This window comes from Cervus elaphus, chromosome 11 (assembly GCF_910594005.1).
Source record: "Cervus elaphus chromosome 11, mCerEla1.1, whole genome shotgun sequence".
Taxonomy (NCBI): domain Eukaryota; kingdom Metazoa; phylum Chordata; class Mammalia; order Artiodactyla; family Cervidae; genus Cervus; species Cervus elaphus.
Window position 1 is genome coordinate 77124327 of NC_057825.1, and position 26149 is coordinate 77150475.

At 34.0% G+C, this 26149-nt stretch overlaps 1 protein-coding gene across 3 annotated transcripts in view; it reads right to left on the reverse strand.

The window, feature by feature from the left end:
• Positions 1–691: 691 nt before the first annotated feature.
• The window catches only part of PPM1B (protein phosphatase, Mg2+/Mn2+ dependent 1B), a 79757-nt gene continuing 54299 nt past the window's right edge, over positions 692–26149 (reverse strand). The window contains exons 2-6 of one of the 3 annotated variants that reach the window (XM_043918122.1): positions 24399–25258; positions 16014–16131; positions 12888–12999; positions 12428–12485; positions 692–2437 (exon numbers count right to left, since the gene is read on the reverse strand). In XM_043918122.1, coding sequence (XP_043774057.1) covers positions 2408–2437; positions 12428–12485; positions 12888–12999; positions 16014–16131; positions 24399–25244 — 1164 coding nt within the window. In that variant the 5' untranslated portion in view covers positions 25245–25258 and the 3' untranslated portion in view covers positions 692–2407. Of the gene's footprint in view, positions 2438–3272; positions 4335–12427; positions 12486–12887; positions 13000–16013; positions 16132–24398; positions 25259–26149 lie in introns of those variants that run through there. The other 2 variants (XM_043918121.1, XM_043918123.1) reach the window with 2 other exon arrangements.

The following is a 26149-nucleotide window of genomic DNA, read 5'->3' on the forward strand; positions in this document are numbered from 1 at the left end:
TAATACTTTTCCAATACTTATTTGTGTGAGGCCAGAGTTCATTATATACTGCGAACACAGTGCCACATTGCAACAGATTGAATGCAAAAGTAAATAAGAGAATCTAGTCAACATTCAAGGATTTACAAAACTGAAAGCTAGTGCTATTTTTTCACACTAAATTGTTTAGATTTGGAAAATATTTTAATAGAACATGCTATTTATGTTAACAGGTAATGGTTTTATCTTTAATGAATTAAAATGGTATGCAAAATTTCTTGGTTTTAACTTCTATACAATACACAAAACCCACAAAAGCAAAGGTCCTTTGGGATCTTGAATTTTTAGATACATAAATGGGTCCTGATAACAAAAACACCTGAGAACAGCTAGACTAGGGAATTTAGATTAGTAAATACTGAGTATGGGTGTTTCTTTTGCTAACTTAAACAAAATTTTTATTTCCATGGCCACAAAGTCCCCTGAAAAAGATTTCTTAAAACAGTATAAAAATGCTTTTGAAGTGGATAAGGGGTTAATTAGTATTGTCCTACAGAGTTTGGTTAATACCTCCTTGGATTTAATTGTAACTCACCTACATGGTTTTCTATGAAATTTTTTATAACAAATATTCTAACTATATCAGATGTTTATGATAACATTCAAAGCTGAACTTTTATTTTTAAATAGTATACAAAATAGTAATCTGTCACACTGTTTTTATCAAGTCTTTATTTAGGTAACAAGTTGGTTATGTTCACTGCATTGTATGAAACATCACAATATCATACTGGAAAGGTACTATCAGTACAGGGTTGGATCAGAGTGGACAGTTTGAACAACAACCATTTTGCATTCTTAATTCCCTATCTTTTAACAACCCCCCCAAACCCAGTCAAGGGACAAATAGCTTTTAACATCATCATGTAAAGCACTTTAACTTACAAGGCTAAAACCTAAAGAATAAATAAAATATGTTGTGGCAATAATTCCTTTTAGACCAAAAAATCAGGTGCACAATAAATCGAAATGATCAAGAAAGCTGTATTTAAATGTGTGGCTCTCCAGAAACAGCTTCAGGAAAATGTTACAGAAAATACCATGAATTCCATTTCACACAGGACCAGATGATGACTCATTTCAACTACACACAAGGGCAATTACATCCTGCTGAAACACAATCTGAACAGATAGGAAAATGTTTACAAAGCATCCACAACGTGTACACCATGTACAAACGGACACATTCATTGCTTCTCCTACCCCCACGCTCCTTTTAGATAAACATTTCACTCTTCATGTTCAGCATTAGCTGGATACATGCAAAACTCAAAAGAATTCAAGGTTATTGTAAAAATAGAATTAAACTAATAAACTTCAAGTACCTTATGTGACAGCCACTCCGTACCGTGCCCAATGTTATAAAATGAAAGGTTACTGAACCCATGAAAATATCTCTGTAATTTTTCCTTAGATCTAAAATAGATAATTTTAAATGTATTTATAGTCATTTCAATGTGATATTCTGAGCTTTTAAAATAACGTAAACAATTAAAAATTATACCAAATTACACAAAACCTGTTGTATCTTAAAAGCTGAAAAATTAAAACTATAGAAACCCACATGTAAAACAAAAATCACAATTTACATTATAAAGGCAAATTTCATCATTTAAAAAAATTTGCAGCAGTGAGATGTCAAAGCAAATTATAAATAGCCATAAATTAATCCATTTGGTTTCAAGAGATTTTTCTAGTGAGAAACTGAAGGATGTAGTAGACACATGCATAAAATTTGTAAGGGTTTATAATATTATTGCCAAATACACTTTATGTTGAAGCAGGCAACATTACAATTTGGACATTATTGGAGAACCCAGTTTGGTAATACAGGTAAAATTGGGAAAAAAATTAAATAACAATTAATAATAAATATAAATCCTATAGTAAATTGCTCAAATGAAATTTTAAGCCACAGAGCTGCAAAAGGCTTCCAACTTGGTGAACTGAAAAAAGGAACATCTCATACAGTTCTTTACTCTTACATGCTTATATGTTGTGTGCCTTAGTTAAAAAAAAAAAATAATGTATCTTCAGAGTACAGCTAACTATATTCCCATGCACCTCAGGCATATTCGTTATTTGTGGTGAAATAACTCCATTGGTTTCTAGGGTCAAAAGTTCAATACAGATGTAACCAGTATGTCTGAGGCTGGCAAAAATACTGTAGTACAGGCAATGCTACAAGTGGCAATTACCAGAAAACACAAATATGAACAAATGATGGGAAATGCTAATGATTTTCTGCTCATATCACAAAACGCTGGGAATCCACAAGAATATTTTTCCCTTGTATTGAAGAAAATTGTGATTAAAAGTTTTTTCCCCCAATTTTCAGAATCAAAAGCATTTTAGAAGGTATATAAGGCTACCATGGGTCTTCTAGATCTCCAGCACCCTACAGGAAGAGAAAAGGAAGAATATTATTACTATTTACCTACACCACTTCCAGGCTGGACTGAATTTCAAAAGAAAACAAAATCAGATGAACAAGTTACCTTCCTTTCTTTGTCTGAAAAGGTACTTTTACAGAGAGAGTTGTGTGTATTGTATACTGTGTGTATACACACATGGATCTATCTAACATAGATAGATAATTGGTTGGGCTTTTTCCTCCCCTTTTCCACCAAATGACTTCCTCTTTCTCAAACCACTTAAAAATATTCTGGCATTGGAAAAATAGATCAAAACATCAGCTATATCCAAAGTTCCAAAGCTTCAACTTACGACCTTAAGCAACTTTAGACATATGTTAAATATAAAACATGAAAAAGCAAAGTTAAAATGTTCTACATACACAATTGTTTTAAAAAATACCCTAATGTGACTTAGTTGTTTGTATTTTAAAAATTCATTTTGGCGAAGTCAAACTCATATCTGCCACCACTATTTAAAACATCTTATACTTCTTGCATTACTAATCTCTGATGAATACTTCTAGCAAAACTCAAAAGTCTTGCAATCTTTAAAAAGCTCATCATGACAACCTTCTGACATGTTTACATGTGTTCACACTGTCCAAAGATTAATATTTGTGTCACAAAAGGGGGTTAAGAAACAGAATAGATTTACTTTGAGTAACCCAGACTTCTCAAAAATTTTTTAATTAATGAAAAACGCACCAAACCAAAAGTTTTCTAAGTTTTATATAGATACAAATGAAATTCAAATTATTTGTCCAATATACCAAACCTGGTTGTTGTTTTTTTAATTAAAAATAAGTACAACATGCATAGGTTATTCCACATCACATGCTTTATTTGGACTTAAACACTTATAATTTCATTCTAAACACTTGGTTGACATACATTTGGATGTATGTAGTTAGGCTATACAGAATATACAAACCAAAGCTGGATGAATAATACATAGATATTTCAAAAATGATGTTTCAAAAAGGATACAGAAAAAGGAAAAATAACCACACATCCGGAATCTCAGAACTACTAAAAAATAAAACTACAGAGAGGCAAAACATAAACAATTCCAAGAACACACAAATTATCATCCTTGAAAAAAGAAATTACAGGACAGCATCTGCCATTCTTTGAGGAACTAAAATTACTAAAGAAAACACAAATTCATTACAAAGCTAACTATGAATGTACTAATATGTGAAGCAGTATAATTCTACATTAACAATTTTTTCCACAATATAAAGTAATCTTGCTAATCGGTAATTTCTAATCCTTTCCTAGTATGAATTTAACTACTGACTTTAATAACTGGTAGCCTCATTTCTGGCATACAATATGAAATGACATGTAATTTTATTAAATTCAAAGTACTAGAATATAGCCAATTTTAAACTATCTGATAAAGATGTATGCAAAGGCCTTCTTAAAAAACAAGGCTATAATATATGAATATAATAAAACTAGTTTACCAAGATTTCAAATAACAAAATGGTTATATAAATGCATACATTATACTTCCTAAGAAAAAAACCATCAAATCAAAGATCACAAAAATATTACCACAAAGTAAAGTCATAGCTTTTCACCACTCATCTTTGTCCCTGCATCTTCAGTACGGCTGTCTAATTCAGCAAGATCACTTTTTGATTCAGTATGGCTTTCCTGCATTGTCACTGTGTTTCCAGCATCACTGTTCGAAGAAGTAGCTGTAGCAGCTTGTTCAGCAGGATTTTCTTCGCCCTCTACTTTAGCTAGCCTGTAACTAGTCAGCATCTCCTCCAGAAGTTGTCGGTAGTTTCCCCTATGATTAATTCTCATTTGCCTGAGAGCTTCCACCAATTTCCCCTGTGATCCACTTTCCTCTGCTTCATCGGAGGCCTTTTTTTAAGATTCAAGACCCCAGTGTCAGTAGACAAACTAGGATATCACATGTATTTCATAACATATCAAAGCAAAACACTCATTTCTCTACCAAGAGTAATATAGTCTAAGCATGAGAACATTTCATTAAATAAGAATCAAGTGTTACTGTGTCAGTTAACAAAAATATCAAAATACCTCAAATTATTTTTAGCAAATGAGCATCATGAACTATTAACGTCTTATTTTACATTGATATTTGAAGCTTAATCTGAAATTTACTTGCTAGTAAAATTCAACAGCAACACAGCATCTCCTAAAGGCAACTGACTTCAAAAGAAAATAATTGGCTATAATTATTCAGTACTAAAGGAAATTAGTGTTTAAAGTAATAGGAAAGGACAGAAAGCAGGCCATTAGAACATTAGTTTCTTCATTTCTGCTGAGTGACAGGAAGGAGAGGAGAAACAAAATGCAGTATTATATAAACTAAATTTGGGGGAACTGTAAAATTTCTGTGGATAAAAATTTTACTTATTTTTTGTCTTTAAATATTTTGCTAAAAATCTCTAGATTGAAAAGAAATATTTTAAACATTATATGAAGATATGAATAATAAACTACTCAATTCTTTTATATTTTACTAATTTTGTAAAACTGACAGATTTCTCCTATAGTAGCTACTTAACCTTGTTTGCAGAATTATCCAAGCTGATCATACTGATATGCTGACAGATACAACTCAATCTTATAATATGTGCCTCCTGACATGATGTGCTAGGGAGGACAAAGCTATGTCTTGTGATCTTGCCAATAAATGTTTAATTAAGCTAATCCCTAATGTAATAAGAAAACAGGGAACACAGAATTATGTGGAAAAACACCACAAGGAAACTATCATATGATCCAGAATGTAGGACATCCTATTTAAAGCTAGCTTAGACTTATTTTCAGGGTTAAGGGGAAAAACAAATTGGGAGCTTCGTTAAAGGCTTGCTTAACATGCTTGACTGGTTAACAACTACACTAGACCACAAAACAATTCTAACAGTCATTCTATGGACAACTGAGAATATGTGGACTTTACATTAGATGATATTAAATTTATTACCAATTTTCTTAGGTATAATAATAATTATGGTTATGTAGACAAATGTCCTCATTCTCAAGAGCTGTATGCCAAAATACTTAGAGGTAAAATATTTGATCAGCAGTTTGCTGTCAAAGGTTCAGTCAGTCAGTTAAAAAAAAAAAAAAGCCAGGAATGTACACATAGAGCAAAGAGAGCAAATATGATAAAATGCAAAAACCTACTGAGTCTAGGTAAGGTACACAGATGTCCACTATGACCATTTCAATTTCTCTATTATATTTGGAAGTTTTCACCATAGAACATTGGGAAAATAAAATACAAAAAGGCTACTGATACAGATCTGATACAAACTCTTAACCATCTTTGGAGGTTGTTACTCTGTAATTCTACAACAAAGGTAATATGACTATAGTCATATAGTAAATGGCAATGCTTATTATTAGAAAAATGAGAGCTTGAATATTTTTTTAAGTGCAAAAAGCAAGAGATAATACTGTGTGCAGCATACGTTTTATGTGTAGGCATATGTGTGCCCATATTCTTTAGGATATTATATGTAAAATGCCTAGGAAGAAAGGAAACACAGCAATACAGAAATGATAATAGTGGGTGATGAAGTTTCAGATGCTTTGACTACTTCAATTTTCTACATCAAGCATATTAACTATCAAAATAAATTTTTAATTTGCAAAATTTAGTGTGTGGAGAGAACATAATAAAATGTGGTCTCTCAAGATTTTTCTCCCCCAATTTACCTTTGCTTCTGTACTAAATAAACATTATTTCCCTAAATACATTTTCTAATTTGAATCCATTCAGGAAAGGTTAAGATGGAACAATGAGTTAAATGCTTGCTGATCATAAACCTTATCAATTTTTAATCAGATCTTCCAAAAGGAAATTTTCTATTTGAGAGTGTATCACAAAGAACTTTTAATGGAGGGTATAAGACTCCTCTCTGCCCTCCAAATAAAAAGCCCTCAAACCAACAACTACCTTTGACAACTCCCTTGGACACTGAAACAAAATCAAGTGGACAATAAGAGAACTCAACCCTGGTTTCACATTAGAATCACCTGTAGTTTCTAAAATTATACAGATGCCAAACTCCAACCCATGATATTCAGATTCAGTGAGCTGGGATGATTTTCTTAAAGCCTGACAGGTGATTCTGATACACAGCAAAGGTTGAGAACGACTGATAAACTGTCTCACTTCCCTGAGCTTATTGATAAGGTTGGATCAAAGTTGTTAACGTGGATGTATCTCACACTCCATCTGACATCTTTATCATCACAGTAATCATCTATGTTTCTGTGAAATGCTACAGTAGTGGTATCTGGGGAGACAGCAGTAGTTGCTTTATAAAAAACTAAAAACCAAACTCTAAAGTCAATAGGAATGGATTTACAATAGCCAATTGAAAAGAATTTGAGTTAATGACCACATTTAAGCCATTCCATATTATAGCAAATTACATTTTCCTATTGTGCTAGATAGTAGATAGGTGAAACCTCTCCATGTCATCTGTGTTTCAAAATACTGTTATACAACAGTCATGGATTTTCATTAATATCAGAAAATGAATCTATTGTTTAGCTGCACTGTCTTTACCTGAACTCACACAAAAGATATCTCAGGTTTACATGTCTATCAGAGCAATTCATTCCACCTTGCAAGTGTTGACAAGTCTCTCCAGTTACACTGTAAAATCTTTTAGACAAAGATAATTTCTATTCCTTTCTGTATCCTCCCAGCCACTTAGGGATGAAAAATTAATGCTTGTGCTAAGAACTTAATATACATAATTTCATTTAATCCTTGTAGGTACTCTATTGTAATAAATACTGTAACTCTAGTTTTTATAAGCGAAGAAACTAAGGCACAGAGAGATTTAAGTTATTTGTCAGGATGACAATCCAAGTAATTGACAGAGCTCAGATTTGTGTACAGGTGTAATCAACATCAATGTCCCTCTGAATGTTCTTCTGACTACATTACAGTAACAGTTTTGCATAGTAAAGTGCCTCATATGAATAGATGCTTACTAAATAATTAAAATTATTGTTGAGCTGGACCACAAATTATTTCATATTGAAGTCTATATTTTCTTATAATAGAAAAATTAATGAAATTACAGGACAAAAAAACCCGTATTAGATGGGAAGGTTTAAATTATTCTGCAAAATAAATTTAAGACAATTACAGACATGGGAATTTAGGACTCTTCCCTCAGATTCTGTTTTACTGTCACCTAGACTAACCCAGCCTGAGAATCAAATTTCTCATTATGAAAACATTGCCTTACACGAAATAAGACCCAGAAACATAGATAAATCAAAAAAGACAGCAAAAGGGGGGTAGGGAAATCTAAGCACATTTAAAAAACAGAATTTAATTAGCTCAAATTCATCTGTAGCAATTTTTTAAAAACATAGTCGCCATAAGCGAAACTCTTCCAAACAGTGGAGAATACTTAAGGAATGACAGTATAGATATTTACTGTGTGGTTTTTTTCTTTTTTGGAGTCCTCATCCCTGCTTGTCAGGTAAAAATAATCTTTAGAAGATTCTCAAATATGACTTCATGAGATACAATTAAGAGTGACTAATAAAGAATCTAATAAATTATATATCATCTGCAAGTATCATGTAAACTTCAGTCAATCTGAAATAATTTTAAAGAGTCACTTAAAATGGTCAAGACCACAAAGCTATGAGGAGTATGTCAAATGACACCTTAAAAAATAGTGACTAAAGTTAGTGTGTTTTAAAACAGTGTAGGCAGATCTCCATCAAAATGCTTTGACAAGTGAAAAAGTAAATGAGAAACAATTTACAAAAAAACCCAGTATTCACAAAGTCCTAAAACTGTGATATAAAAATATAATCGATCTATTTGAAATAAAATTAAAAAGATTTGTCTATAAAATTTCGTAATGTGAAAACAGAACAAGGAGATTTTGGGGGGCTTTCGTTTTCTTTCCTCCCATTCTCAAAATCCAAATACCTTAGTTTTTTTTAATTAGAATAAAAGTGTGTATTTAAATGAAAAATAACTAATAAGACACTGGGCTTGACTGCTTAATCTCAACAAGTTTATAAACTATTCCTCATAAAAAATGGAATATTTTAAGACTACTAAACATGAGAATTGGAAATTATGTTTCTTACACGATAGACAAAGGTGGGGTAGAGACACATGTAATCTCTAAATATCTCAGAGGGGCTGCATGGGAAGGTATGAAGGGAACAGGTTTCGGAGGCACTCTGACTTACACTCCAATTCTAGCTACTCGATTCACCTAGCTTTGCAGCCTGGGCAAGCTACTCCTTTGCACCGATTCTTAGTCTTCTCTGTAAAGTAAGGATGTTGAGTTACCTACACAGTATGTAGATACAGTTACGCAGATCTGGCTTAGCACAAGTAGGAGCTGGGAAAATACAAGTTCCTCTTTATCACTGAAGAATCATCAACTTACACAGCTATTTGATCAGTGGTATAATAATTCAAAAGTATTTTAAGTCTCCTTTGAGGGAAGAACTTAACCTTTTGGCGTGAAAAATATAAAGCTCAAATAATAAACTTGCCTACTCATGAGCAACCTCAAATTAGTTTTTAAAATATATAACAAACTAGCATTTTAACAGAAGAAATAGTGGGGGTTATCCCAGAGCCCTACGTAATATAACAATAACTTAGAGCAAAATGTAATTTTTTACTTTTTCTGGTACCCTATGTTATTATTCTTTGGGGGGGTCACAGACTCCTTTGAGGAACTAATGAAAATCAGACATATACTAATCATTAAATAGTATTTATGCACACACATAAATGTATCTGCAAAAACTTTTGGAGGATTCACAAACCCCTTTATTAAAATTTCAAGCTTGACTCTTTTCCAGATACTGATTTTAAAGCTGGGAAAGTATCAATGTTGCTTACATTAAGAAGACTGAACATATTCCAGAAAGTTGAACCAAAAAAAAAAAAAATTAAGTAAAACAATTTAGAATTCCCCCAAATAATGACTTTCCTGAATATATTTTAAATATATTCTGACTAAAATTCAACTCAGCTATTAAAAATACTTTTATTAACCAAAAGACTTTTTTTAATATAAGAAAAATGAATGAATACCCATTTCTGGTACTGCCGATAAGAATTTATAGCAGAACAATTCTATTCTTCTATCTTTGATATAAAGCAGACGTTTTAGGATTCTAAATAATCTTTGATTTACTGTGACTAGCATTTGTATTTTTAAATACCTGAATAAAAAATTATTTTTATTTAAAAGATATTCTTAAAATAAGCTCCCTCCCACCCCATACAACTATCTCCTCTTCTGTCTTTCTACCACACTCCTGTCTTGCCCATTCTGCAAGGTAACTCTATCAGCCCCTGCCACTCTGTACTTCCTGGCAGCAACTTCCACTTGGCACAGATCTGACCAAGCTGAGAAGCATTCATGGAGCACTTCCGTGCTTCAAGTTAAGGCCTAAGAATTTAATCAAACATTATCATTTCCTCAGTTTTCTGGGTTTTTTTGTATTTTTTAGTACACTTCTACTTTTGATTATGGCTCAACATTTTTCTAAGGTTGTGATTATTCTGAAAGGGCAAAGTAATGTTTCCCAACATAGGATTCTGGGCTTCAAAGCATGTTTTTATAGTAAACAAGGAAGTTTCTCTAATTCACACATCTATTTACTAATGAGTTTACACTTAATATTGCTGTGATCATTCCCAGTCTCTTCAGAAATACTTCTGACATCCTGAATTCTTATTTTTCACCTTAGCAGTTTCCTGCTCTAGCCAAAATGACATCCGCTCAAACCATTCTTCAAATCTAATCTTATCTCTGAAAGTCTGACTTTCCAAGCAATCACTGTACAATTCACATAGCAATCAGTCTATATTTTGCATTTCTTCTTGTTCTTTGGTAAATGATGTGAAACCTTTTTATTACTTGTCTGCTTGTATCAACACTGCCAACTGCATTCAGAGTAGGGATGGGGGACCTTGCCTTATGTTTCATAATTTCCTCCCACATCAATTCATTACATGGTGGATTATCAGTGTTTATATATAAAGGTGATTAACTGTACATTTCCTCAAAGTATAACCATATAATAATCACCAGGGCTTCCCCGGTGGCTCAACAGTAAAGAATCTGCCTGCAGTGTGGAAGACCTGGGTTCAATCCCTGGGTTGGAAAGATCCCCTGGAGAAGGGAATGGCCACCCACCCTAGTATTCTTGCCTGGAGAATTCCATGGACAGAGACTGGTGGGCTGCAGTCCGTGGGGTTGGAAAGAGTTGGACATGACTGGGCAACTAACACTTTCAATTTCAACTCAAATAATCATCTTTAAGGCCAGTTTTATATCCTGAGCAGCTCTCCTCAGTTTTATGGTTCTGTTGCCTATTTATTCACTTTTTACATAGCTACTATGTGTAATACATATTTTCTATCTTTAAAGAAAGTTTAAAAGTCATCCTTTCGTTGTTGTTCATCCTTGGTATATGTTTAACAGAAATTCTGGGTTATAAACTTTTTTTTTGTTTGGAATAAAAGCTGCGAACTTTCTTGAGAGACCAAGAAACCTAGCAAGTATGTTATGAAATAATTTTTCAGATTACGCACTGGGGCTGCATTTTCAAACATGCGAGGGAACAAAGTAATTACGTGGCTAATAATGAATCACTAACTACTGGAGGGCTTACTTCCTCCAACCTTGGTAGTGGCTGCTACGTGGAACCTATAATCTAGCTGAAGAGGTAAGGCTCTCTTTACCTCCCAACTGCCACCAACTTTCTTGACATCCTATCCTCATTGTTTGGTTTGGAGTTGTCTCAATGCATCAGATGACGTTATCTTTATTCTTAATTTCCACAGCTTTGGACACAATTCTTAATACTTTAGAGGTACCTGACACTAAAGAAAGTCTCAGAATCACTGCTCTAAACCCAGGTATAAATTCTGTTATTAGCAATGTATAGTATCATTTTATTCAGGTAACTAAAAAGCATTAGTTGTAAAAATGTCCCTTTTTGTCAATGTAACTTTTATTGCTAAGAAAAAAGAAATTATATGATATTGCTGTGTAATAATGAAGCCTGGAAAACAATGCAATTAAAATGACACATAATTACTACCAGTGGCTGAGAGTGGTCTCTCAAGACCTGCCAAGAGGAGCTGGAGCATGGAAGTTATTTCCTCTCAATAATTTTTATTACTAAGTTTGGCTCTCTTAAATCTTTGAAGCATACATGTTCAAATTAAATTGTTCACTTTTAGATGTCCAAAAACTTGAAAACTCTATGAGAAGACAGTTATTTGGATTACTAACTTTGAAATTTAGGGCAGTTATTTTTTTAAAGGATACTGTTTGGCCTCCTAGTACTAGTATTAAAATAAAATAAAAAAACCTACAGAGGAGCAGTTGATCAGCATTTCTGAGGAAGGCAAAGGGACAAACAGTTTTGCTCTGATGAAGCACAGCAGAGTACAACAAAAAACGGTTATCCCAGTTCAACATATATACCCAGAGCTCAACAGGAATGCTAGAATGAAATTATTCTCAGGTGTTCAACTGGGCACAAAAGAGGCACTGAAAGGTCTAGTCTGTAAAATAAGAGTCTGAAAGGTCTAGTCTGATCACGATCACTAACTTCCAGTGATGGTAGCAGCCTGCTGGAGGAGAAATGGACACATTTAAAAGCACATTCTTTGTTTGCCTCAAAATTAAGATTTAAGGGAGAAGGAAAGGAAAGGCAAGACATACAGGGAAGAAATAAGTACAGCCCACACAAAAAGGTATTTGATGCCCATTAAATGACAACAAACCTATCTACAAAACAGAACTTTAGCTCTATCTTCCACTTCAATACATTTCCTTAAACTTTAATTGACTCCTTAAAATGAAAAGCAGTCACTGTGTATATGTATATTTATAGCCACTGTTTAGATAATAAGACTATTTAAAATACTTAAGAAATAAAACAAAACTTACCCCATCACTTTCTCTATGTGGATTCAGCCTACTATAAACAGCTTCAATAACATGGCGCCTAAAAAAAATTATGCTTTAGTTTTATTAAATTACAGTTATTAAGCTTCTGCATATTTAAAATAATACTTCATATATCTTGACTACAGTCAAAAATTAACTGCCTCAGTAAATACCTGCCAAGAACAGTTTCTGCATTTCACTCAGAATTTGATCCTGCACAACCCATTTGTTCTCATTTACTAAGGGAAGAAGGATATTCAGCCCCAAAGAATATAATAAATAATGCCTTAAAAAGAAAATCTTAAAAAAAAAAATCTTTTGGATGAAATTAAAATGTTCTTTTCTAGTATAAGAACTGTCAACCCATTTCATCTGTAGATAATTAATGTACTTCTAACCCCAAATTATTTAATTACTAATTATAAATGAAGTCAAAATTAGTTCTTTTTGTTCTACTTACTTGCCAGCAAGACCTCCCCCAGGAGGCAAATTTGGGATATTTTCTGCAGACAAGATGCGCATGACGTGGGCAAGATCAGGCATCCCTTCCTCACCAGACTTCTCCATAATTTCTGCAGGTTTTTAAAAAGAGTTCCTAAATTAATGTGGTAACTCAGAATTCACAAAGTGAAACAAGAGGTACTACTTGGCAATACTATCACACGACGAACAGAAAAAGGTAAGATAAGAAGTTATTTGCATATATATACTCATTCTAGCATTATTCATAAAAGCAAAAACTGGAACATTTAAATGTCCAATAAAGGAACAGTTAAGAAAACTTCAGAATAGCCACTGAGTGAAATGGCTTATATTCACTACAATGATCCCTATGAACAAGGCATAGCCACACGGAAACACATTTTTGACCCATTACATGAATATATAAAAGTTATTAATGCTATAATTAAAGGAAAACAAAAGCAATGGAAGGATAAGGAGTATAAGGGAAGATTAAAATTTGCTTGTAGATTTTTGTCTAAACAGTATGTTCTATAATCTATTTTTGCCTTTATGAATCCATTGCTTTATTATTTTCACCAGGCACAATTTATTTAAAACAAAAAAGGAAAACAAATCTCAGAACCTGCTAATACTTAGAACAAAATAAAACATTTATATGTTTTATTTATATTTACAATTTCCAGAAAAGAGATTCTTAAGGCATGATTTATCTGGCCAGTATCAAGACAATAAACTTCTTGAAAAATCAGACAACAGCAAACTTACTTTTAAAACAACAAAAAAGCAGTGTCCTAAGCAGCCCTCAAGGGGCAAAATCCAAACGATTCACCACGCATCCCTCACAAGGACTTCACCGTGACTAACTTTCACTGCTCCCATTCAACTCTGCCCCGACCCCTAGCTACATTGCCAAAGGAGCTATTCAAAGAAGCTCTTTCTAATCCAGCCATACACTCTAAGCACATTCACTCCTCAGTTCTTATTGCTCCCTTTGCTGGAGTGTTCTTTCCCCAAATCGCCACTCTTTCCCATATACAATCATCTGCTTAATGTTTTTCCTCAAAAAGACCTTCCTAACCAATATTTCTTGCTACTACTGTCTGCCTACTGTTCTGTTTTCTTCTATTAAACACACACACACACACACACACACATACTGGTCTCTACTAGATTATGAACTCCATGAGATGAGGAACATATTTGCTTTGCTTTCTGCTACCTTCCCAGTGACTCTCATGCTCAGGGACTGCTGAAGTAATGAATACATGCAGAAGGCATTCACCAGATATCTAATCAATTTAGGTTAAAGACTACTTAATATCATACCTCCCCTCTGCACATCCAATAAAAACACATACACAGACTTGCCAATACACCAGAATGCTTTTACCTCAAAATTCTAATAGCAGATTACATGACTTTAAACCCTAACAGAAATATAGTGCTCTTGAAGAACAAATGCTTATAAACAAGAAGTTAGGTACCGAGGCATATTGATCTGCAGTGGCTGCTTTTTCAAGGATTTTAAAGAGTTTTTTGATTGAGTGATTATAATCAAGTGTCTACCACAGGCCCCAAGATCACATCATATTAATACATATTTGTTATCTCTGTCATATAACATATATTTTGGATAGTTTAAAACCATACAAAATAATATTAAATGTTAACAACCCTCATTGAGCTGAAATGACCACACATTTAAGAAATTAAAATTTAGCTGTTACAGCAGAGTTAATAAAAGCTGCAGTTCGCTGAGGACTTGTGTGGCAGGCACATTACCAAGTACTTAACTAAGTCTTCTCATTTATTTAAAACAAGCTGTTTGGTTGGTGTTTTACCTTTAGTTCACAATGAAGAAACTGGAGCCTTAAGAGATATTAGGCAAGTTGGTCAAGATCATATAACATGTAATTGACCAAATTTTAGAGTTCTTCCCCAAATGAAAACTATCTAGTTTCTTTTTTGTGAATGAGGAAATAGGGCAATAAGAAACTCTTCCTCCTCTTCTCACAAATTTGAGCCAGCAACCTCCCACTCCAATACACTCGACCTTCCAGAAAACGTATGTTATTAAAAACTCCTATAAACAGCTCCTCTTAATAAGTATGACATTATCAACAAGAATGAATGAATGCTTCTGACATGGTCTTCCAAGTGTTTTCACATGTTCCTTATCTCTTCATTACGCTGGAAACAAAACTTCACTGACAGTTCAGGGTTGAAGAAATTGCAGACCAACAACAACAAAAAAACCTCATGGCACCTTTGTTTAGGATGTGCAGACAACTGTAAAGCTAGAAAAGATAAATCAGTCCCTCGCCACCAAATCTGCAAAAGAATGTAGTTTTCTTGTGGTAATTACACATTTGAAATCGACAATCTTTGCATTTCAAAACTTTTACCAATTACTACAGCTACTATACATCTAAAACATGACTCATAAATAGGCCAAATTCAACAAGCTGACCACACCACAGTCATTATATCATTCAAATTTACTATTGAAAAGTAATAATGATCAAGCCATAAAGGTGTTAGGAAAAAATATAGGTCAATATGTAACCCTGAACTTGCTACTCAATATTATGTAACAACTTAAAATGGGAAAAGAATTGAAAAAGAATAGATACATGTATAAGTGAAACACTCAGCTGTATATCTGAAACTATCACAACATTGTTAATCTACTATACTCCAATATAAAATAGTTTAAAAAGTAGCACATACAAAACTAAAGTATTAAACCAGAGGTCCTGCCACAGACTCTAAAATGTATTCTCTATCAGGGTAACCACTAAATGAATATCTCAAAGAATGTATAACTAACAAGCAAACGCAGGGATGAACTCAAATAGAAAATACTGATTAACCCAAAAGGGAAGAGAAACAATAAAAAGAGAAAAGAATAGATGGAACATACGTAAACAAAACAATTTAAACCCAAACAATTAGCAAATTATGTTGAAGTTAAGGAGACTAGCTTTCCCCTCTCTCATTCCTGAATAATGGATTTTTAGTCCAAAATCTATAGGAAATTTTAAAAGAATTATTTGACAAACAAGGAATTAATACTTTTGCTTTACTTCTAATTAAAAAAAAAAAAAAGCATCTTTCTTACCTTCCACCCGTGATTCCAAGTACTTATCCAACTCTGAGTCTTTTTTCATTGCTTCATCTGAGACCTTGGGAGCATTTGAAAAGCAAACTAGTACAATACTCATGTTATCTCGACTTCCCTGTATATTAAAAAAAGAAAATAAAAATTATACTTCTACAGTCTAACAACTATTATTTACTCTAAGCAATTATTTAATCATCCAGAATGTACACCTTCAACATATTCATTTTCAAAGAACTATCTGAAGCACACCTTGAAGAAACAAGGACTCTTAGGTATGGGTAGATCGTAATTATTTTAAGATTTCTGAATCTATGTACCTCTTATCTACCTCCATTCCACTACTTGAGAAATGAAGGTATCTTCATACATATTAAATCTTCTAAAAACTGTTTCCCACTCAAGACTGCATATTCCCGAAGTGACTTAAGCCCAAAATGCATCCTCCCAAAGAAAATATGCATTCCTGCCCCCACCCCCCAAGCTAATTAACCTTCATTGGAGCAATGCTACTGAAACTCTACTAAACTGACGTGGATGAAAACTGTGGATTATTAGAATACCCAAGACCCTAAACTAAACAAGCAGAGAAAAAAAGTTGAACTGGAAACTGTTCTGAGGGTATAGTCTCAAATGACCAAACAGATACACTGTAGTCAGATGAAATAACTTTGGAAGAAATAACATCAGACAGTTAAGTGTCAGGATTTGGAGAGAGCAGCTAAAACTACTAATTGAAGGACTAATTTTACTGCTGCCTTTTTAATCACACCATCACAAAAGATCTATATCAAAAAGGAAACACGGGATATACACTACTCTATTACCATGAGACTATAAGCAATGAAGCTACAACAGTTCTTAAAGGTATATTACTTTTACTGAATTTCTTAAAACAGAATAAAACTGTTCTTAGAAAGAATAGTGATCTTTTTTTAACTCCTTTTTTTTTTTTTTCTATTTACCACTCTAAAAAACTAAGTCAATGGAGGTGGGATTTGCCAACCCAAGTGAAGAGAGCCAACAACACACCCATGCTACTCTTTTCAGTCATCATGGCCAGAATCTAGGTGAGCACTGTTTGGTTAAGATTCGCCACCTTTTGGGGACCCACGTGACACAGTCAAACACAAGCAGGCCTTGAAAAACTACTGCTAAACCTCAATGGAGCAAAGTTTGAAGGCGGTATAGGCTGAGTCTTAAGAAGAGTTCGAAAAGAGTAATTCTCTATACAAATTCTTATGCTTTAAAAGAACCATCATGAATAATATATAATTCAATTCTTAATATCTGGGGGGAAAAAAAAAATCAGGATTTCCAAACTGGCCCAAATGAATTTTATTACTTAATGAAACCCACCAAAACTTTCATAATGACCTAGTACCAGAAATACTACATTGGCGGGCACTTCCCCTATAGTCCAGTGGTTAAGATTCTGCGCTTCCAACGCAGGTGGTATGGATTCGATCCCTGGTTGGGGAATTAAGATCCACATGCCATGTGGTGTGGCAAAAAAAAACAAACAAACCAAACTACATTGGCTATATGAATATACACACATACACACACACACACATATGAAGATACACACACACATATCTCACATATACACCCTATGATTCCAAACAGCAATACAACCCATAGGAATAGGAATCAGGATTTACCATGTAAATTCAGGTCAGGAAAACTCTTTATACCATAGATATTCAAGAATCAAGCATCACATGAATACCAATGACTTTTTAAAGAAATTTTATGAATAAACAGAATTAACACCTTACATTTTTAGAAATCCAGTTTCTTCTATTCTCTATTTTGTTAACAACAGTATGAGCATTGTTTACCCATTCTTAATCTATCATATATGTATAATTTCCATTAAATTTTTATAAGTTATAAAACATACATCCTATTATTTGGAAAATTAACTAAAAGATAATTTCAAGAAGTTTAAGTACCTGAAGATATTTAAAGAAAATAATTAACATAAACATCTCAGCATGTGTGATTTCAATGATGGTATTTCTATTTCTACATAAAGATGATCTTCCCCTAAATACAAAGTATGGGTGTATTTCATTAATTTTTATATAGCGATTGAAAAAGAGCCTTCCCTTTATGCCTCTTTAGTTTTCTAGAGATAAATCATCCTTGCATATCCAATATAATTTTTTGGAAAGTCCACAAATGAAATATGCAAAAACCAACTTGAACAATTAAAGCAATCAGCCAGATGTTTAAACACTGATTACTTCAGCACCTTTTCATTTTTTAATTTTCACAACAACACAGCAGCAGTACTTAAAGGAATCAGAATTACTTTAATAGATAGTTATGAGTCAAAAGCTTGGCGTGCTGCAGTTCATGGAGTTGCAAAGAACAGACACGACTAAGCGACTGAACAACAATAGGTCAAAATAACCAGTGCCCCTGCCATAAGTAAGGGTGTCTAAAATTAATCAGAAAATAATTTGATGCTGTTAGTTTTAAAGTTGAATGCTGCATGCTTCCGAAGCGTTCTGGATCAAGTCCTGAACACAGCATATGAAATGGGCTGCGAACAGAATCTTTAACACTACAAAGCTGTAAATGAGTATCTGATAAATGAACCATAAATATTACTCATTCTTTAATTTTTTAAAATCTGCCACTCACTGTAGTTATTACATTTACACAGTGTTCAAAACAGCCAATTTTAAGGAATAGCCCAAATTTCCACCTACCCATGAAAGATGGAAGGCTATCATTACTTCCTTTCTAAAACACTCAATTCTCCCACCATTCCCTTCTCTTGAACTTCTATTTCCCTTTGCACAAATTTACCTCTTCATTTCATAACTGTCATCAACAGAACTAAAATTTATTGAGGACTATAAACCAGATACTGTTCATGCACTTGCCAAAAGCTATATTCTCAGCAACTCCATGAAGAAGATGTTACTATCTCTATTTTATAAAATGAAGAAACTCAAGCTTTGCACCAAGTGGCAGAGCACAACTCAAAACCAAGCTGTCTGGTTCCAAAGAGCGCATGTCTGATACAGAAACTGTGGTTCTCAACAGGGTACCAGAAAGCCCCAGGAGGCTGCACTGTGCTCAGAGACATTCTAAATGAGGGCGGGAAGGGCACAGTGATACTCAGTGTCTGTGAACACTCCAAACTAGTTCGAGGTAGTTCACACTTCTAACATTAGATAGCGCTATATCCCTCTCAAAGACATGCTCTTTCCCCAAAGCGGAGGTTCTGGGAGTTACTGTGATTGAAGTCAAGTCCTCCCAGGGTGACAGTCCAATGATCCCAAGGCTTGAGAAGTTGTGCCATGTCCAACAGGTGCACACATATCGTATCATGCAACTATCGTTTTTAAAGAATGGAATAAATGTTTTTTCCACATATGTGTATTATTTTGTTAAATATTATTTGTACACTCATTAAGTTTGGATCTAACCACTTAATACTTATAACTGTTAGATATTAATATGGTTAAGTAGCACTACAAAAAAACTTACTGAAATATTTAGACACCATCAACAAAGAAAGTTTCGGAATTTCTACATTACATATACTGTATTTTTACATCCTTATCTTCCATACTTCAAAAAAACCAACCACACTCCACTCTAATACTATCTATGTCTACTTTTGCATTATTTATGATTACATTTTCTGAAAACTATAATCAAAAAGCTCCTGAGTGTAGGGTTAAACAACTATTTTAAGTGGGTACAGAAGTACATTCTTCCACGTTTCATCAGTGATTTAGATTGATATTGCCTTTGGAAAATGTTATTAATTTCCCCTCAACATAATGCAATTATCAGGCATTATATCTCATGCTTTAAAATAAATAAGCTTCTAATAGGTGGTATATAGATTGATTAAAGGAAATCAAATTATATTTTTTAAAACCTTGAACAAATATTGAGTTTTATGATTAAGAAAAACAAAGAGCTAGCAAAGTAACATGCATACATGATCCTACTTTTTATACTTCTGTTTTTATGAATAAACACAGAGAATTATTTGGAAGGATATATAGCAAACTGTAAAGAGTGGCTACCTAAAGGGAATGAGACTGACAAGGAGAGACATAAAGATTAATAACTTCACTTCAAATATCATTTTACTTGTTTAAATTTTTTTTTTTTAATTTTTCAATTACTGAAAAAAGAAAAGGAAGGTCTTAAAGTTTCCCTTGGGAAAAATTTTTTTCATCAAATCTAGTGGGAAACTTCGGTAACATACATGCAAAACTTGACTCAGAAAACTTGAATTCTAGACTCTGATTCAAGACTCATCAAATATCTGACTTCCAGCTTCTCTTTTTTTTAAACTCTTTTATGACAAACCTCTATTTCCTTACTTACAAATTGGAAATAAAAATTTTTACTTTGTTCCCCTCAAGGTTACTATGAGGATAAATAAAATGAATGTGATTTATAAGTTATTAAAGGCCATGCAAATAGCTATTACATATTCTATTCCACGGGCTTGCCTGGTGGCTCAGACAGTAAAGAATCTGCCTGCAATGCAGAAGACCTGGGTTTGATTCCCGGGTTGGGAAGATTCCCTGGAGAAGAGAATGGCAACCTACTCCAGTATTCTTTACCTGGAGAATCCCAAAGACAGAGGAGCCTGGTGGGCTACAGTCTATGGGTCACAAAGAGTAAGACACAACTGAACGACTAACACTTTCACTTTCATTCTATGCAACCAGAAATTAGTTAGCATAAACACCAGAAATGCTACTAGCACTGGCAATAAAATGGAAAAGCTTCTTTCTTAGGGACCATTTTCCCCTAGAGTTAATTATCTAAATAGGGTAATACCTGGCCAGAATCATCCAACTCTTGTAGCTTCATACTACTGAATAGCAATTCTGAAAAATGACCATCATTAACAACAATAATGCTAGCTACCTGTTACAGTTGTGAAAATTAAATAAATTAAAATGTGTAAAGTGCTTAAAATAGCATCTGGCTCATAAAAAGCAATTTATTGATACTACTGTGATTACGATGGTTATCATAATATCCCAACATTTCGTGAGTTAACATATAAAAATCCTTGTAAACTATTAGGGAATGACAAATGTTAAAAGTGTTAGAAAATTTTAACACTTATTTATTTATTTATATATAGCTGAGCCCCAAGGCTTGCAGGATCTTAAGTTCCCTGACCAGGAATCGAACCCAGGCCCTGGCAATGAAAATGCCAAGTTATAACCAGTGGATCATCAAGAAATTCCCAACACTTAACTTAAATCTATTATCAGAAAAAATCTTAAAAGCATCTAGTTAAAAATTCAATCTACTCCATTCATACCTTCTCCTAAAGCAGCTAACACCTGGACCTAGAGATCATACCTCGACCTAGAGTATACTTATTCCACACTAAGTGAAATACGTCAGACAGAAAGACATATCAACGATTGCTTATATATGGAATCTACAAAAAAAAGTACAAATGAATCTATTCACAAAACAAAAATTGAGCCACAGGTGTAGAAAACAAACTTAGAGCTTGTCAGGGAAGGGGGAGGGATAAACTGGGAGACTGGGATTGACATATACAAAACAGGTAACCAGACTCACTCTGTTGTACAGCAGAAACTAACAACACTGTAAATCAACTATGCTCCAATAAAAAATTAATTTAAAAAAATGTTTTAAAATTTATTCTACCACACACACACACACACACAAAATCAGCTAATACTTACTGAGCAATTGCTCAGGGCAAGCACTGGCCAACACGCTTTCCATGGATTTTAAAATTTAGATTCAATCTTTCAGACTAAAGTGAAAACAATCATGTGCTCTATTTTAATCCTAGTGTTTTAAATATTGCTAACTGGTGGCTTTACAATATAAACTAGTGGAAGGACAGTATTTTGGAGTCAGAAAAACAGGAATGGATAAGAGCTTTATTTAATTCCATAAGTCACATGTGGTGATTCAAAAAATTCACCTCTATTCCATTTCAACACAAAACAGCTAGCTAGGCATCTCAAAACTGATTTCAACATAAATGCAACTTCATTCAAAGGCGATAGATGGTCAACTTCATTCAACTAAATTCAATACAGAGATTTGGCATTCCAGCCCCTTGTCCCTCTTTACTATCATTTATCATTTCTAAGATTCTTCGACTCTGCCTAGAATCGTTTAACACCATCAACAAAAATATTTAATCACTTTGAACCAATAAAAACCATCAAAGGAAGATACACCACCAGAATCATTTAAACCCCATTCAAAATGGTTGGGTCAAAATTCCTGAAAACTAATATCCTTTACAGGAAAAGAGACTGTGCAGTTTATCCAGAATACAAACTTCTCTCCTTACTCTAAATTACAGACATAATAGATTTCTGGCTATCCCCTCGAAACTACATGTCATTCTGCTACACAACCATGAAAAATGATTTTGATCGATAGATACAGACATGGAGATCTCTCTACAATATACTGTTGAATTAAAAAGCAGACTGCAGAATAACAAGTACAATGAATTCCTTTTTATAAAAATATACACATTCAAGGCAGGCATAAAAGATGAAAAAAATAAATACCACAATTAAGACAACAGCGCACTTAGGTCGGTGGCAAAATTTTCGCGTGTTCCTTTACATATTCCGTATCACCTTAAAATATACATACACATCCTATGTTATCTGGCCTTTTTTTCAATGAACAAACTTTTTGTTTTAAATAATTGGGGAAAACAACTGTTTTCAGTTCCCAGTTAGGCAAAAAAACACATGCTTGCTTTCACCTCAAAAAGCCGCACGTCAGAATTTCTCCATATAGAGTCCAAAGAGATAGAAAATTTTAGAACTTACTATTTGATCACTGACAACCATCAATATTTCTCTACTTAATTCATCCAGAGAAGCAAAATAGATACAACATGCTTTAAAAACAAACAAACGAACAGCAGAGTACTAGAGATACCACCAAGAAAAAAGCTGGAAAACCAGCCCTTTCATTTTCTCTTTCTGAAGTTGTCTCTTCCCATCCTATGGAAAAGTAAAAGATACTTCAACAAAACCTGAATATTGCCATAGACTCAGAGACCTTTAGAGAAACCTCCTGGCTATGCTTGTGTCTTTCACAGCAACTTACATGGTGAGGAAATAGAGTGGCTCCAATCTAGAAGGAGACAGTCGGTCAAAATCTTTACATCACATAACCAAAGGTCAGTTTTGTCCTTATACCTTCTTCAATCAGAGTCACAGAATACTTACATATTTTAGGTTCTGGTCAGATAACTCAAATTTTAATTGACTGCTATACAGAAGCTGTCAAAAGCCCACTTGAAATTACTGAATATTTTAAAGACATTAAAGGAAATTGCTAACCGCCTGTTAGTTTGGATTCTCCTCTCTATTACTCTATCGAAATAAGATTCATATAATATTGCAAATGTAAATTAAACTTTAGTGTTCTACAGGAATTCTTAACAAAACTACATTTTATACTAGTCTTTGGTTTTCTAATTGGGGATGACAAAGGCATCTCTATGGAAAGAATTTTGATTATCTCCTATAAAAGTAAGATATTATCCACCATGTCATATTTACACAGAGTCACACATAAATTCCTTTTAGGTTTTATGGCCAGAAAAAGCTTCTTTTCCTACTACAGAATATACAACTCTTACTTCAGTTTCTATCTTAGCTGCTAGTAAGGCTAGTAGGCTCAGAGCTAAATTACAAAATGTTACTTAGTTTAAGGCTTCTGTTATATCTTCCAATAGTTTATGTGGCTCTTGATATTTTGTGTATCTAATATACAATCATGCTCTCACTCTTTTTTTTTATGAAACTGCTACATAATCAGGCATAAGACAGTTACTGCCGGGAGTTCCTTGATGGCCGAGTATCAGGATTCCAGGCTTTCAATGCCTGGGCTCAGGATTCAATCCCTGCTCAGGAAACTGAGATCCCACAAGCCGAGTGGCCAAAACAAACCAAAAAAGACAGGGCTCAGGATTCAATCCCTGCTCAGGAAACTGAGATCCCACAAGCCGAGTGGCCAAAACAAACCAAAAAAGACAGGTACTGCTAATGTTGAGAATTTTAATCAAGTCACAATTGTGTATAGATGCCTCTGCCACAACAAGTCATAAAGAACTTAAATGGCAACAAATGCCATAAACTTATTAAACTTAATTTTCAAATTAGAAGGTTTAGACAAATGAAGATGGCAAAAAATAATTTCATTTCTGGGGAAAAGAATAACTTTAAAATATATAGGACTTAGGACTTTCCTAATGAAAATATTAAAAGCTTTAAACCTTTAAGGTTGCTTAATCTTACTTACCATGCCTTTTAGAAATTAATAGGGCATTTTAATTGTAACAAAAAAAGACTTACATACCTTATGTAAACAAGTGTCCACTACCCAATTGCACACATTTTCCAGGTCATCAGATACCTCAAGCCTAGATTTAACAAATTCACAGAGCTCCTCATTACTCATAACATCCCAGATCCCATCACAAGCCAAGATGATAAATTCATCCTCTTCTGCTCTTAAAATTTCATAAACCTCAGGCTCTGGAGAAACAAGTTGTTCTGTTGGGCCCTTGCCATCAACACACTTGTAATCATAGTCCCCCAGAGCACGAGACACTGCTAATGAACCATTAACACGCTGTATCATTACGCTGCCTCCTGCATTTTGGATTCGCTCTTTCTCCCTTGGGTTGCAAGGTTTGTGATCTTGGGTAGAAAAGCAGACTTGTCCACTCCTATACAGAACAGCCCGTGAATCGCCACAGTTGATGAAGTAGATGTGCTTAGGTGAAATCATAACTCCCACTGCAGTTGAACCGCTCCTGTCCATGCCATTTCTGAGGTCTGAAAAGTTACGCATGTATTCATCAATTTTCAAAAAGCCAGTTCTGATACCATTCTTGACGTTCTCCACTGAAGGCTCAAGAGCAGACCCTGACTTTCCAGCGGCCCTGAAGTCTTCGTTGTTAGTGATGTGTTCTAACAAGTGTGTTGAGCAGTAATTTGCTACTCGGGATCCGGCATGACCGTCATAAACTGCAAAAAACGACCAGTCTTCCAAGCCGTGCGGAATCCCGACAACGGCTGTGTGCGCGTCTTCCATCTCCACCCTCCACCCCTGCATGCTGCTCAGGCCGTAGCGCAGGCCGTTCCCAGCACCGTGAGCGTTGTGCTTCTCAGTTTTGGGTTTGTCCAAAAATGCACCCATGTTTAGTAATAAATCTGAAAGGGGAAAAAAAAATGTAGATGTTACATATTTAAATTAAGAGCATTTATCAACAACAGTTCATCTGTTTTCTAGTTAACTCCTAATCTCGTGTATTTTTCATTATTATCAAAACTTATAGGAATCACAACAAAAAAGAAACCAAGCAAACTGCCCCATATATCCTTCTTCTAGAACAGTGGTTTCTCAATCCTTACACACTAGAGTCTCCAGGGGTGGGACCCAGATATTATTATCTTTTAAAAAATGCCTTGCTGGTGATCTGCATGTGCAGCAAGCTGAAAACCACTGTTGGCGGAGAAAGGAAAACCAAGAAACAAAACCTGTTTGTTTTTTTTTTTTAATTTATAATTTGAGGGTTCAATATGTAAGACAGAACAATGAGAATATTCAAAACTTGGCAACATCTTGCTCAATTTATTAAGGTAGAAAAGTATGCTAATACATTTTAGAAAGATTTCCAAAAGTAAGTGTTATAATCAAGTGTATTCCCCCACCAGAGATCTTGACAACCCCCAAAATTAATTAAAACAAAGTATCAGTTTTACAAATATGTGATTCCATCTAGGCTGTACTGCACATCAAATAAAGAACTTTACTTGGACTGACGGAAACCCATTAACCCATAAAATTATGATGTGATGAAGAGCATACTACTTAATATTGCCGAGTTTCACAATCCATGAAGTGGCATAGGACAACTTTTACTGAGAAAAAAAAAGTTAAAAAAAAAAGTGCTTTTACTTTTACCTATTAGAGAACTGTGAAATCCACTACACATCATCATCCTCCCAACTTCACTTTTAGAATAAAATCTTTTTTCAATTTTAAACAGCCTGGACTAGAGCAGTGGGAATGAGAATGCCTTGATATGTTTGCCATATACA